Raw genomic sequence first — 13,486 nt, forward strand, 5'->3', positions numbered from 1 at the left:
GACTCCGAAAGGATGAAGGACAAAGTAGACCTCGGCGGAATCACGTTAACGAATATTAACTACAGTGACTTTAACTATGTGACTTTAGTAATATTAAAGCGTCAAACCAGCTTTATTTCATCACGTAGATCGAATTAAAATAAATGCTAATTCTCGGCTAAAACCAATTTGAACAACAAAAATGTCATTGTACCTAAAGAAGAAATCTGTTTTATGATATAGAAAAGAATAGAAAATTGTTGCTGTTGTTTAGACCCTCGCAAGCCCAATCAAATTAATATACGATCAAAATTGTTTCAGCTATGGCTATTGTTTTCTTTCTTTTACCTTTTTAGAGATAATTTATTCATATAAGGTGGTATTAAACATTGTACTCATTTTAGAGGCAGCAAAATATGAGGTCAGCCAGATTCAGTTGCTATATCGATTTCAGCGCTCAACTGGTACTTATTTTATCGACTCTGAAGGGATAAAAGGCAAAGTCGACCTTGGACTCTACATACATACATACATACATACATACATACATACATACATACATACATACATACATGCATACATACATACATACATACATACATACATACATACATACATACATACATGTATGTATATATGACTATCTTTGTCAGTACATAATAGAGTTTTATTGAGATAATTTTCTATTCAAACTTTATGGAAATATAAAACAGTAATCCAGAAATACTGAGTTTCTTCCCTCTTGTAAGATTTATTCTCTTTCTAGTTTATTTCTTCGTTTAAAGAGGCAATTTATCAATTATTCCCATTTCGAACATATAACCGTAAGGAAATCATATGACCCATAAATTCAATTGATTTCCTTTCACAAAATATATACTTGTCTATTATAATCGTTTTAATGGATTCAGAATTTCAGGAGGGATACGTGAAAATATACCAGTCTAATAAGAAATATCGAAGTACAATGTATAGATATTGTTGCCGGAAAGATGGTGCTGCAATAAAACCGATAAAACTACCAATATCGCATCCGTTTATCTTGTTTATGTCAAACTTGTATGAAGTGTGTCAAGTCGTAAAAGGTAATGTCTTTCTTTATTATTTATATTGGTAAATAGTAGAAAATGAAGTTACTATTGTTTATTGGGTATCTACTTTGATATTAAGCAATTTGACGATATCTTCAAAAGAATATCTTCAAAAATGCTAAAGATTAAAATAAATAAACAAGAAATAACTCAGCGTCAATAAAATGACATTTCTGGGACAAGTATAAATGAGTGAAATGTTTGTAAGTGAAATCACTAAAGTTCCTTAATAAATCTATCAACTACAATGATATTAAGAAGACAATAATAAATAATCCAATTTAAACTATATCATTAGAAATCAAAGATGTTTTATGGTGGCTATCATACATCGGTGATAAGTTCTCAGTGCTTCCTCAACATAGTTTCGAGTTCTTGTGATTCTCACGGGAAAGGTAAGAACATTACAGCTTCCCTTTCTTTCCTTAACAGCTTGTTGTTTTGTGATGAGAAATCGATATTGCACACTTTTCGAAAGTTTTATCAACAGTTCTCGTAATATTCTGTTAATTAAAAAACTACGAAATATTTATTCTGGTTATTTTGATTAGTAATCCATGTGCATAGATAGTTTTAAATTTTTGTCAGATGTGACAGCACTGACAACTCTTACTAGGGTCACTGAGACTGGCGGTTTAATGTCTCCTCAAACAGGGGTCCTGACTCGAACACTTGCAGTAGAGTGAACTCAACTAAAGGCTCGCAAGATTTTAGGTGGTGATGTTAAACCGGACGGCGTATTAAGTCTACCAGACAAATAGCCTATTTTTGTGACGTGTATCATAACGTGTCGTCGTGACGTGTCGTCGTGATGTGTCGTCGTGACGTGTCGTCGTGACGTGTCGTCGTGACGTGTCGTCGTGACGTGTCGTCGTGACGTGTCGTTGTAACATGTCGTCGTGACTTGTGTCGTGACGTGTATTTAACAAGTTAGAGAGAGACGCAAAGGGAGAAATTACGAGTCAGTCAGACGAGAACTACCAGCCGAAAAGAAGAAAACGAAAAGAAGAATAAGAACTCACTTCCGATGAATAACAATTTCTTCAACGAACGTTTGGACATATAATCAAACAGATAAAAGATTATTGCAATTGAATGCTGTATTTCCGTGTCTTGATATCGAAGTATTTATCTCCTTTGTGATTACAAACGAGGTTTTCACAAGACTGTCATATTGCTATATTCTTTGTTGCATTGAAGTCTGTATTTCTGTTCAGTCATTTTTCTGCGTATCTTTGATAATGAAATATTTATCTCTATTTTATGTTAATAAACTAACAGTTTTCACAAGACATCATCTGCTAAATTTGTCTTATGAAGTCCGAATTTTCGGTCAGTCATATTTTCTTCGTATCTTGATACCGAGATATTTATCTCTTTTTTATGGTAACAAGGGAACAGTTTCCACAGAAAATTGGCGACGAGGATGAAATAAAATAAAATAAATTTTCTTCGATGAATCGTTAAGCACTTTCATAAGCTGTGACAACGTTTGAAATTGAGGAAATTATCAGATCGTATTTTTAAAAACTGACTTACATTGGTTCACACAAATGTATTTTGACGAATTATGAGAATTATTTCGAAATGCATCGATTACTATTTAAAATGTATTTCCATATTTCCGGTGAGCCATCCTTTCTTCATATCTTGATACTGAGATATTTATCTCTTTTTGTGATAACAAACTAACAGTTTCCACAGCTATAGTGGTATTTGAACTCGGAAGGCAAAGAGCCGGAACAACTACTGCAAAGAAACCATTCTGCCGTTCTTACAGTTCTGCCAGTCTATTACCCTGAACCTACCTTGTAAGAATGAAAAGTAAAGTTTTCCTCGGTGGAATTTGAATTAAAAGAATTGGCTTAACTACCGCGCAAGCATTCTACCCGAAGCTATAACAACTCTGCCAAAACGCCGCCTAGTAACAGAAATTATAACCCGGAATAAATTTAGTAATTCTGAACTGAAGAGAATGGCAGTACTACAATATTATTCTCAGCAACTAAGTAACGTCAACAACGCTGACAATAGAATCACTTGTATAGATAGTACTTCTCGTAAATCAGTAAATATACTCAGATGCATATTCTAAGCGGATAGATAAAACAGTTGTGAAAATGAATTGAAAACGCCCACTCTTTTATAGATATTGATGCTGTGGTATAACTTACATCAAAAGCTTTTTATAATAATAACTTCCATGTTTCTGAATTTCTTGTGCTTTCGTATATACGTATGCTTTTTTGATTTGAAATTATTTTTGATATTACTGAGATTCGATTATAGAATTTTTTCTTTGATATTATAACAATAGTTCATCAAACTCAACAGAATGAGGAGATGTACGTGCTAAAGATGTCAGAAGATTTATTATATATAGATGACTAGCAGTATCGCCCGGCGTTGCTCGGGTTTGTAAGGGAAATAACTATATAAGCATTTTTAGAGAGTTATAGCCAAAAAAATAGCAAAAAAATGCATTAGAAATGGAAATAAAATGATGGTAAATTTTTTTTAAATCGTTGACTCATCGTAGACATTTTTAGAGAGTTACTTCCCTTATATAATAGCGAAGAAAATGCATTAAAATGGAGAAAAATGATGGTAAATTTTTTTTTAAATCGTAGACTCATCGTAGACGCGCGCTAATACCCAGAAGGGCTCGTTATGAATCACGACTATAAGATACCCGGTTTTGGTTAAACTGCACCGCAAAATGTGGGAGTAGTTAGGAATCTAAATCGTAGGAGACAGACACACAACTTGACTTTTATATATAAAGATATTGCGCCGATGAGTTAAAAATACTTTGCGTTCGATTCCAACTTTATGTTTACTTTCGTATTCGTATTATCTTCCTGCATTACATTCTGTTGACGGAATTCTAACGCAATTACCAATCATTCTTCATTGATTCATCTGTAAAAATAAAATAAAATAACATCTAAAAGATTTTATAGCAATTATATTATCTTCCTTGTACATTGATTTGTAAAATCTAATCTAATTTCTTTTAGACATGGCATCTTACATCGAAGAAATTAATTACTTAAGACATCGAGGAATTAGGACATCATTTGGTGGTGAACATCCGCATGTTTACAAGTGGAAATCTGGTTTAAAATTTAAATATTGTTATTATGTTCCTTTGAAACAAGGTGGGTAATTAAAAATCCAAATATTCTATAGAAACCTACATAGTAGATATACAAACAGAGTAAACTGAACTGTTTGTCCGTAGATTGAAAAAAAACATGATTAACAGCCATAATCGTTTCGACCCTTATTAAGGTCTCATCATATTTGTTCGCATCATTTAACCAACCCCAAAGAAATAAGCAGCCAATCTGTTTATGTACACAACAAACCCGGTAGCTTTAGAGTCCTGGAGGTTACTAATTTGCATACTATGAAATTGTGTCTGAACAGAATTCAAAATATTGTTCATGATAAATAGGAAATTTTAAACGGTGTCTCAGCATGACCACAGCTTTAAGGCTGAAACAATTTGAAGGAAATAAAAGTGATTAAAACATTTGGGAAAACACAATTTTACATGAGTAAATGAACGTTTTTCTAATCATTTGTGGTTATAAAACATTCGTAACCGAATGACGCTTAACTGATAAACTAAAACGAAATCTGATGACATACACAACACTTGAAGTTTGATAACCCAGAGCAGATTTTTGCAATCATAAGTATAACCAGTACTAAACACCGGTTCACAATATCTACTGCTTAACAGGATGTACTCTACAACTGCCAAAAGTTACTATTGTAGAAACGATCAGTTTGATTTAAAGATAAAAATGATTCATAACCGGCTTACTGGTGCTCAGTACGACATGCTTGTTTGGATATATATATAGGTTAGAATATTATAAGTGTTATGATATTCTAACACTTATATATACATATGCACACACACACACACACACACATATATATATATACATCATCGGAATGAAACAGTTCTAGTCCTGTAGAAGCTCCTTCTATAAAATAAAAAAACATATATATATATATATATATATATATATATATATATAATATATATATATATATATATATAATATATATATATATATATATATATATGTATGTATGCATATATACATATGCACACATATACACGTGTAAAAGGTTGAATGTGGATTCGTCCTTTAATTGGAGTGGTTTTCAAAAAGATTTCTACCGTTGATTCTTCATATTTAACTGTTAGCTAACTGGCCTAAGATTTATGTATATATGAAATTATTGCATGTATATCCCATAACATTTTCTCTTCTTCATTTTAAACATATTTGTTGAGTTTGTAAGGGATACTTTTCTATAAATTCTCATAACATAGATTCTGGGATTGTAATCGCTCCTGGGCGAGTGTATCCTGTAAGTTTTTCGTTCGGTTTTGCGTGCTGGGCTTGGAATTTTCCAGCATTAAACTGCATATTATTGTCCTCAGCCCATCTGTAAATTGAGTCTACCTCCTGCTGCAGGCATGCAACATTGCTAGGGTTTTGTATTTTCTGCTGGACATTCACATTGCCTGCGCAGCTAGCAAGAGTGGATATCCGGGCAGCTGAGGACATATCTGAAAGGGCTACTATGAAAAGCAGTGGTCCCAAGACAGTGCCCTGTGGAACACCACTCACTATTCGTGTTTCCTTCGAGGTGGCTCCATTGGTCACCACTGTTTGTTGTAGGCACAGCGATAACACTTTGCTTTTTTATACGGACAATCTTTTTTCAGGTGCATCCCACCGCATGCTATGCATGGCTCTACATCCCGATATTTTTTCTGTTTTTCATGCAACGCTTTATGTGTTTTCAGACTTTTTGCATTGGTCTTATGTGGAAACACTCTTTCTGTTGAATTTCTTCCGTGTCATACCTTAAATTTAATAGCCTGTCACACTTTTCCAGCAGTTTCTGCACTGTCAAATCCTGGTTCATTTCCAGTTTTGATAGAATTTTCGTTTGGATTTCTGCATCCCTTCTATCTATCAATCATCGTGCAAAACTCAAACATTTGAAAATATCTGGTGTAAGCATATCTAGCCTAAATGTCTTACATTCTTTGTTGACTCAACCTGTGTAAGTAGTGAAGTCTTCATCTTCCCTTTTTTCTATGTTTAAACATTTTCATCTTTCCACCTAGTAATAAAGAGTGAGCACTTTTCACTAAACATTTTGCATAAAATGTCAGCTGTGTCGGTGAAATTTATGTCGGACATTTTTTGACGATATGAAGTAACTATACTTCTCATGCTCTGCTGCTGCAAGTTTTCTTAAAACTAGACGAGTTTTCCTTTCCTCCTTCCAATCTTTATATTCTTTTTCGAATATTTGTTACTCCTTCGGGGTCCTATTTTAATTCGCTTATGGAATTTGCTACATGTTTAGGAGAAAATATATTCTCCGGTTTGGTTATCAACCTCATTAATTGCAACATTTGCTGTTCCTTGAATTGTTGCTGTTTGTGCAAATCAACTATCCCAGCTAACAAAGCCTTCCATATTTTATGAATTTCGTAAGTTTACACAAGATTTTTGTTTATTTTTTTTTCCCTCCGCATAAATTTGTCTTCCCCCGTCGCCACTGTTGTAAAGTGGTCTTTTGCCACTTTTACATATCTTTTGACGACGGTTGTCAATCTGACCGATATTGTTATATTCCGAAGTCGTTGATAGAATGCTTTTATCTGGCACTGTACGACCCCCCCCCCAGTCTTACAGTGATATTATCCTCAAAAGGTTGGACCGATATACCATCCACTCAGTTTCAAAGTTTAATTACTATATCTGCACAGACACGACTATCAAAACAGTCTACACGTAGAAAACTGAAAGAGCTAATAGTTTCATGCAATTATGATACTTGAACAAGCATATTAATAAAATACGCCATCTTTCAGGATCTTTTTTTGCGTTATATATATATATATATCTGTGTGTGTATATATATATATATATATATATATATATATATATATATATATATATATATATATATCTATATATATATATATATATATATATATATATATATATATACTGTATATATATGTAAATATATATATATTGCAATGTAAGTTATATACCATTTCCAAACATACCTGAATTCACTATAATAGGATAGCTTCTGCTTAGCAACGATCAATGGTACCACAACACTTGACACCCCAGCGATAGTCAGTTTGATTTAAAGATAAATGACTCATAAGAAGTTAACTGGAGCTCAGTCCTACATCCTTGTTTGGATGTCTCTTCTCAGGCTTAGTACTCAGTTGTATATATATATATATATATAAGAAATATTGAATTTCTAAATCTCTCGTAGAGACATGTACGGTGGTGGGGCGATAGAATGTTTGTATACTGTCAATCTAACAAGAACGTGACAGTAGGGGGTACACCACCGCTGTATAGCTCTAGGAAGCATCGAACGCCTCCTGATAGCTTTGACACATTTTTTCCCTGTGTCCTTATGTACATATACGAAGGGGATACAAACACCCCCGGCTGCCGGAACTGCATCTAGGGACACCGTGTTTCAGGATCGTTGTCCTTCATCGGCCTAGAGTAGCAGACACCGGTCAGCTGGTGATATTTGCCTCGACTTCGTAATTGTATATACCTATATTCAGTGAAGTTTAATATAGCCTTCCTAGGGCTATACAGCGGTGGTGTACTCCCTACTGTCACGTTCTTGTTAGATTGACAGTATACAACCATTCTATCGCCTCACCACCGTACATGTCTCTACGAGAGATTTAGAAATTCAATGTTTCTTATTTTGATAATCAGTGATTAAACTTCACTGAATATAGGTATATACAATTACGAAGTCGAGGCAAATATCACCAGCTGACCGGTGTCTACTACTCTAGGCCGATGAAGGACAACGATCCTGAAACACGGTGTCCCTAGATCCAGTTCCGGCAGCCGGGGGTGTTTGTCTCCCCTTCGTATATGTATATAAGGACACAGGGAAAAAATGTGTCAAAGCTATCAGGAGGCGTTCGATGCTTCCTAGGGCTATACAGCGGTGGTGTACCCCCTACTGTCACGTTCTTGTTAGATTGACAGTATACAACCATTATATATATATATATATATAATATATATATATATATATATATATATATATATATATATATATATATATATATATATGCATATATATATATATATATATATATGTATATATGCATATATATATATATATATATATATATATATATATATATATATATATACATATATATGCATATATATATACATATATATATACATATATATATGTAAGTATATATTTGAGTGTGAGCGTGTGTGTGTTTATCCCCCTACATCACTATGACAACCGATGTTGGTGTGTTTACATCTCCGTATCTTAGCTGTTCGGCAACAGAAAACGACAGAATAAGTACTACGCTTACAAAGAATAAGTCCTGGGTTGTTCGACTAAAGGCAGTGCTCCATCCATAGCTGCAGTCAAATGACTGAAACATGTAAAATATTAAAAGAATATGATATATATATATATATATATATATTATGTGATCGAACGCCATGCATCTTTTTCTAAGTATGTTTTATCTTAATAATTACGATGCGCACTCTTATTCTATTTCTTTTCTGTCTATCTTCCTGTCTTCTTCTTCCTTTCTGTTTTTATCTCCCACCCTTTCCCTATTCTTCTCATTTCCCATTCACCATTCTCCCTTTGTCTCTCGTTGCTCACACGTAACCAACGGCCATTTTCTCTTTCTTCCACTTCCTTCCTAAAGACAATACGTGCTTTTGTCTGTCTCTTCTCAAGGCATTTTTTTCCAAGCGTTCACCGCTTCACATTGTCTGGGCTTAAGAGCCTTCACCGTTTGTTTTTACTGTTTTGTTCTTACTGTCCTGTTTTTGCTACCACTTCCACTCTCTGCAAAATATCCAAAATTTTATTTCATTTGCTTTGCGGGAAAGACTGTTTTAACGAAATCGCGTCTTGTCCTTACCTTCGGAACGCGGAATGGATAAGACAGGGGACAACTAATGAAAGGAGTGTTCTTTGTGTTGCGTGTCTCGTTGCTCATTCTGTCCACGTTCTTTTCTTTTATGCCCTGTACCCATATATGCATGTATATGTACATATATATGTGGGTATGTGCATATATGTATGTATACATGTATATATTCAAGTATTATTTAAATTATATATATATATATATATATATATATATATATATATATATAATATATATATATATATATATATATATATATATATATATATTTGTATATATACATACACACGCACACACATATATATAGACAACCGAAAGAAACTACTAATAGTTTCATGGTATTATGATACTTGAACAGGCATATTTATAAAATACGGCATGTCTCTTAAAGCAATCTCTCGAGTTTATATATATTACAGTGAAAGTTATATATCTTTTATCTTGCACTTGTTTCGATCATTTGACTGCGACCCTGTTGGGTCACTGCCTGGAGTGGATTTTAGTCAAACAAATCGACCCAGGTGTTATTAAGTTTTTAAATCTCTTGCTTAAAAAATTACCTCCTCCAGGCATTTGATGTAGCACTCCGTGTTAAGTCTGAGGTCGTAAGGGAAGATGAGTGGAGGTATAACGTTGCCATCACTTGTGATCACTCCAAACACTCCATGATGCTGGCTGGATGTTTGATTTTTATCAGTCTCGGTACATGTTTTGGGGACACGGCAAGCCAATGGTTGTTGTGTGTTCACCATCTGTTCCTATTGGAGCTTCCAGCGCGAATGCCAAGCAGTATAGCATGTAGTTTAAAAATTTCTGGCAGAGTGAATTGCTTCATGGGTGCTGTTTTTCTCACGGACGTTGCCCAACTAACCCTACAATACTGTGTAGTCGACAAAATCAAAAACAAACAATGCTCATGTGCGAAACTAAAGATATAAAATGGTGGCAGTTTACCCATTGCACACGCTACATGCACACACACATACACACACCACACACACACACACATACACATATTATATATACATGTGAGTGTGTGCATGTGTGTGTGTGTGTGTGTATGTGTGTATTAGTAAGACAGAACACAGCGCTTGGCCACCGGTGTAGGTTTGCACTTAATGATAATAATAATAATAATAATAATAATAATAATAATAATAATAATAAGAAGAAGAAGAAGAAGAAGAAGAAGAAGAAGAAGAAGAAGAAGAAGAAGAAGAAGAAACAACAAAAGCTATAAAACAAATGAAATCCAAACTAAAACTAGAACAGCAAAGAACCATGATAAAACGATGGCAAGAAAAGCCCCTTCATGGTAAATACTGGACTAAACTAAATGCAAAAGAAATAGACAAAGAAAAATCCCAGCAATGGTTGAGAAGCTCAGGACTCAAAGCAGAGACAGAGGGATTCTTAATTGCAGCACAAGACCAAAGCCTCCCCACCAGAAATTACCAAAAACATGTAATGTAAAGAAATATAACAAGTAACTGCAGAATATGTGGAGATGGACAAGAAATAATAAATCATATTATCTCTGGCTGCCCAGTCCTGGCTAAGAAGGAATATATTCACAGACATGACAGAGTTGGAACCTGCATACACTGGAAGCTATGCCAACATTATGGAATAACAACAGAAAAAAGATGGTATAGGCACACACCAGAAAAGGTCACAGAAAACGAGAAAGCAACCATACTCTGGGATATGCCGATACATACAGATAGAGAAATTAAGGCCAACAGACCAGATATAGTTATCAGAGATCATGAAGAAAAAATGCTTTCTAATTGATGTATCAATACCGACAGATGACAACGTGTCTCTAAAAGAAATGGAGAAACTTTCAAAATACAAAGACCTGGAAATAGAGGTAACCAGAATGTGGAATCTAAAAACAGAAACAATTCCTATCATAGTGGGTGCATTAGGTATGATAAAAAAATATTCAGACAAATACATAACAAAAACACCAGGACTTACAAACACATATAACATACAGAAAATTGCACTACTAGGCACTGCACACATCCTACGCAGAACACTTTCCATACAATAACCATCAGAGCATCACAACAAATCACAGCACATACCCAAGGCACACAGAGCTGCGCTCGGTAGTGAAGTAAAAGCACGCTATAAAAATAAAACTACTAAATGATAATAATACTAATCTCATGGTTTAAGATTTGAGAATAGGAAACCGGACATAGTCTTAATTGAGAAAGAAAACAAACTATGCTGGATCACGGACATAGCATGCCCAGTTGACAACAAAGTATGCGATAAGGAAGGAAAGAATGTCGAGAGATATGAAAGGTTAGCTTGGGAAGTTAAGCAGTCGGGGTCAATGAAAAAGATAGCAGTAGTACCAATAATTTTCGGAGCCCTGGGAACAGTGAGCAAAAATCTCGAGAAGTACGTGGAATAAATAGGGACTGCAATAAGGGTGGAGCATTTGAAGAAAACAATAGTGCTTGGAACCGCCCGAATACTCCGGGAGGTGCTCGAAAAATAAGAGGTGTTACCTTAGTTCACTGGTAGTGAACAGCTGACACTGTAGTACATCTCTAGCGTTATAAGCTGTGCAAAGGGAATAATAATAATGATAATAATAATAATAATAATAATAATAATAATAATAATAATAATAATAATAATAATAATGATGATGATGATGATGATGATAATAATAATAATAATAATAATAATAATAATAATAATAATAATAATAATAATAATAATAGTAGTAGTAGTAGTGCCATTGTAATCTAGTGAACGATATTTCGACATCTTGTGTATCTTCAACTGGTTCAAAAAATAAATTTGTCAATCTACTTCATTTTGGTTAATATAAAAAGGATTGAGGTAACTCCCCTTCAATCCTTTCTGTATTAATAATAATAATGATAATAATAATAATAATAATAATAATAATAATAATAATAAGCATCGAGGTCAGTTCATTCGACTAAAACCTTTGAAGGCAGTGTTCCGGGATGGCCGTAATCCACTGACTGAACTTAGTTTAAAAATATATAAGATAACCTAAACAAAGTACAGACCAATACCTTAGTTATCTAAGTTAATGTTAAGCAAGATGTTCATTGTGTGTATGAGACATGTAAATTCAAGTTATTTACTTCTTTGGTGTACACAGTACATTTCGATATCTTTTATATATTTGGTAGACTGTGGCAGAGTTATTCAACTAAAGAGGAAAGCTCGAAGTTCAATAATAACTTCCCCGAATTTTCCAAGAAAATATAGCGATAACCTCCTCTGTCACTGGCTTATCAAGGTGAGTGCTGACACATTTCACCGCGCACGTATGTGTATGTATGTATGTATGTATGTATGTATGTATGTATGTATGTATGTATGTATGTATGTATGTATGTATGTATGTGTGTGTGTGTGTGATGCATATAATGTACATACGCGAACACGCACTCGTACATATGATATCTACAAGTGCTATGTAGTAAAAAGTCCACTGCAAGAGTGAAACAACTATACAAGCATCCTTGATCATACTATTCTGTTAGCGATTAAACCAAGTGGATTCTGAGAAAATTTAACTACCGAAATAAATAAAAACGTATTTTTAACGGATAATATTCGCAGTTTCGTCTAATGTCATGTTCCATGAAATCTATCTTAATTCGTGCCTAACATTATATCCCCCAATATATATATATATATATATATATATATATATATATATATATATATATTGTACTTTTTGTACATGTATTTTTATTTTTGCAGTTTTATCGTTTGTCTATGCCAGAAAAAAGGCTTTTTCGTTCGTCCTCTTGTGTTTGTTTTTGTACATGTATTTTAATTTGCAGTCTTATTGTTACGTCTTGTTTGTGTTCGTACTTATTTTGCCCCCCTGCTTGGAATTTTATTTTAATTCTCTCGCAGGAAGGCCTATTGGATTAGTGTTCTGTTATGCCTTCGAAACATGCCTGACTCCTCTAGCGACAGCTGATGACGGGGGTTTTGTCCTTGTGTAGCTCGTCCTGTATTTGTTTTTCGTTTTCATGTTTTTCGTTTTCCGTTTTCTTGTTTTTTGTTTTTTGGCTTTTTCCGTTTCTACGTCTTTTTGTGATGTCCTGTACTCCCGTATAATTATTTATATATGCATGTATATATACATGTAGATGTAGGTACGTACATATATGTTTGTATGTATGCATATATTTTTATTTATCTCCTTATATATATATGTATGTATGTATGTATGTATGTATGTATGTATGTATGTATGTATGTATATTTCTGTGCGAATGGTTTTCTTCATCGGTGTCGAGTTTCACAATTCTGTAAATGATTATAATGGTATTTCTTTATAACCTTAAAGCTTATAGCGATCACCGTGCAAATG

At 33.9% G+C, this 13,486-nt stretch overlaps 1 protein-coding gene across 1 annotated transcript in view; it reads left to right on the forward strand.

The window, feature by feature from the left end:
- The window catches only part of LOC118767724, an 88,326-nt gene that overhangs the window by 28,039 nt on the left and 46,801 nt on the right, over nucleotides 1–13,486 (forward strand). Inside the window, exons 11-13 of the mRNA XM_036512753.1 lie at nucleotides 891–1,064; nucleotides 4,091–4,231; nucleotides 12,285–12,394. Coding sequence (XP_036368646.1) covers nucleotides 891–1,064; nucleotides 4,091–4,231; nucleotides 12,285–12,394 — 425 coding nt within the window. The remainder of the gene's footprint in view (nucleotides 1–890; nucleotides 1,065–4,090; nucleotides 4,232–12,284; nucleotides 12,395–13,486) is intronic.

This window comes from Octopus sinensis, linkage group LG2, assembly GCF_006345805.1.
Source record: "Octopus sinensis linkage group LG2, ASM634580v1, whole genome shotgun sequence".
Lineage (NCBI taxonomy): Eukaryota > Metazoa > Mollusca > Cephalopoda > Octopoda > Octopodidae > Octopus > Octopus sinensis.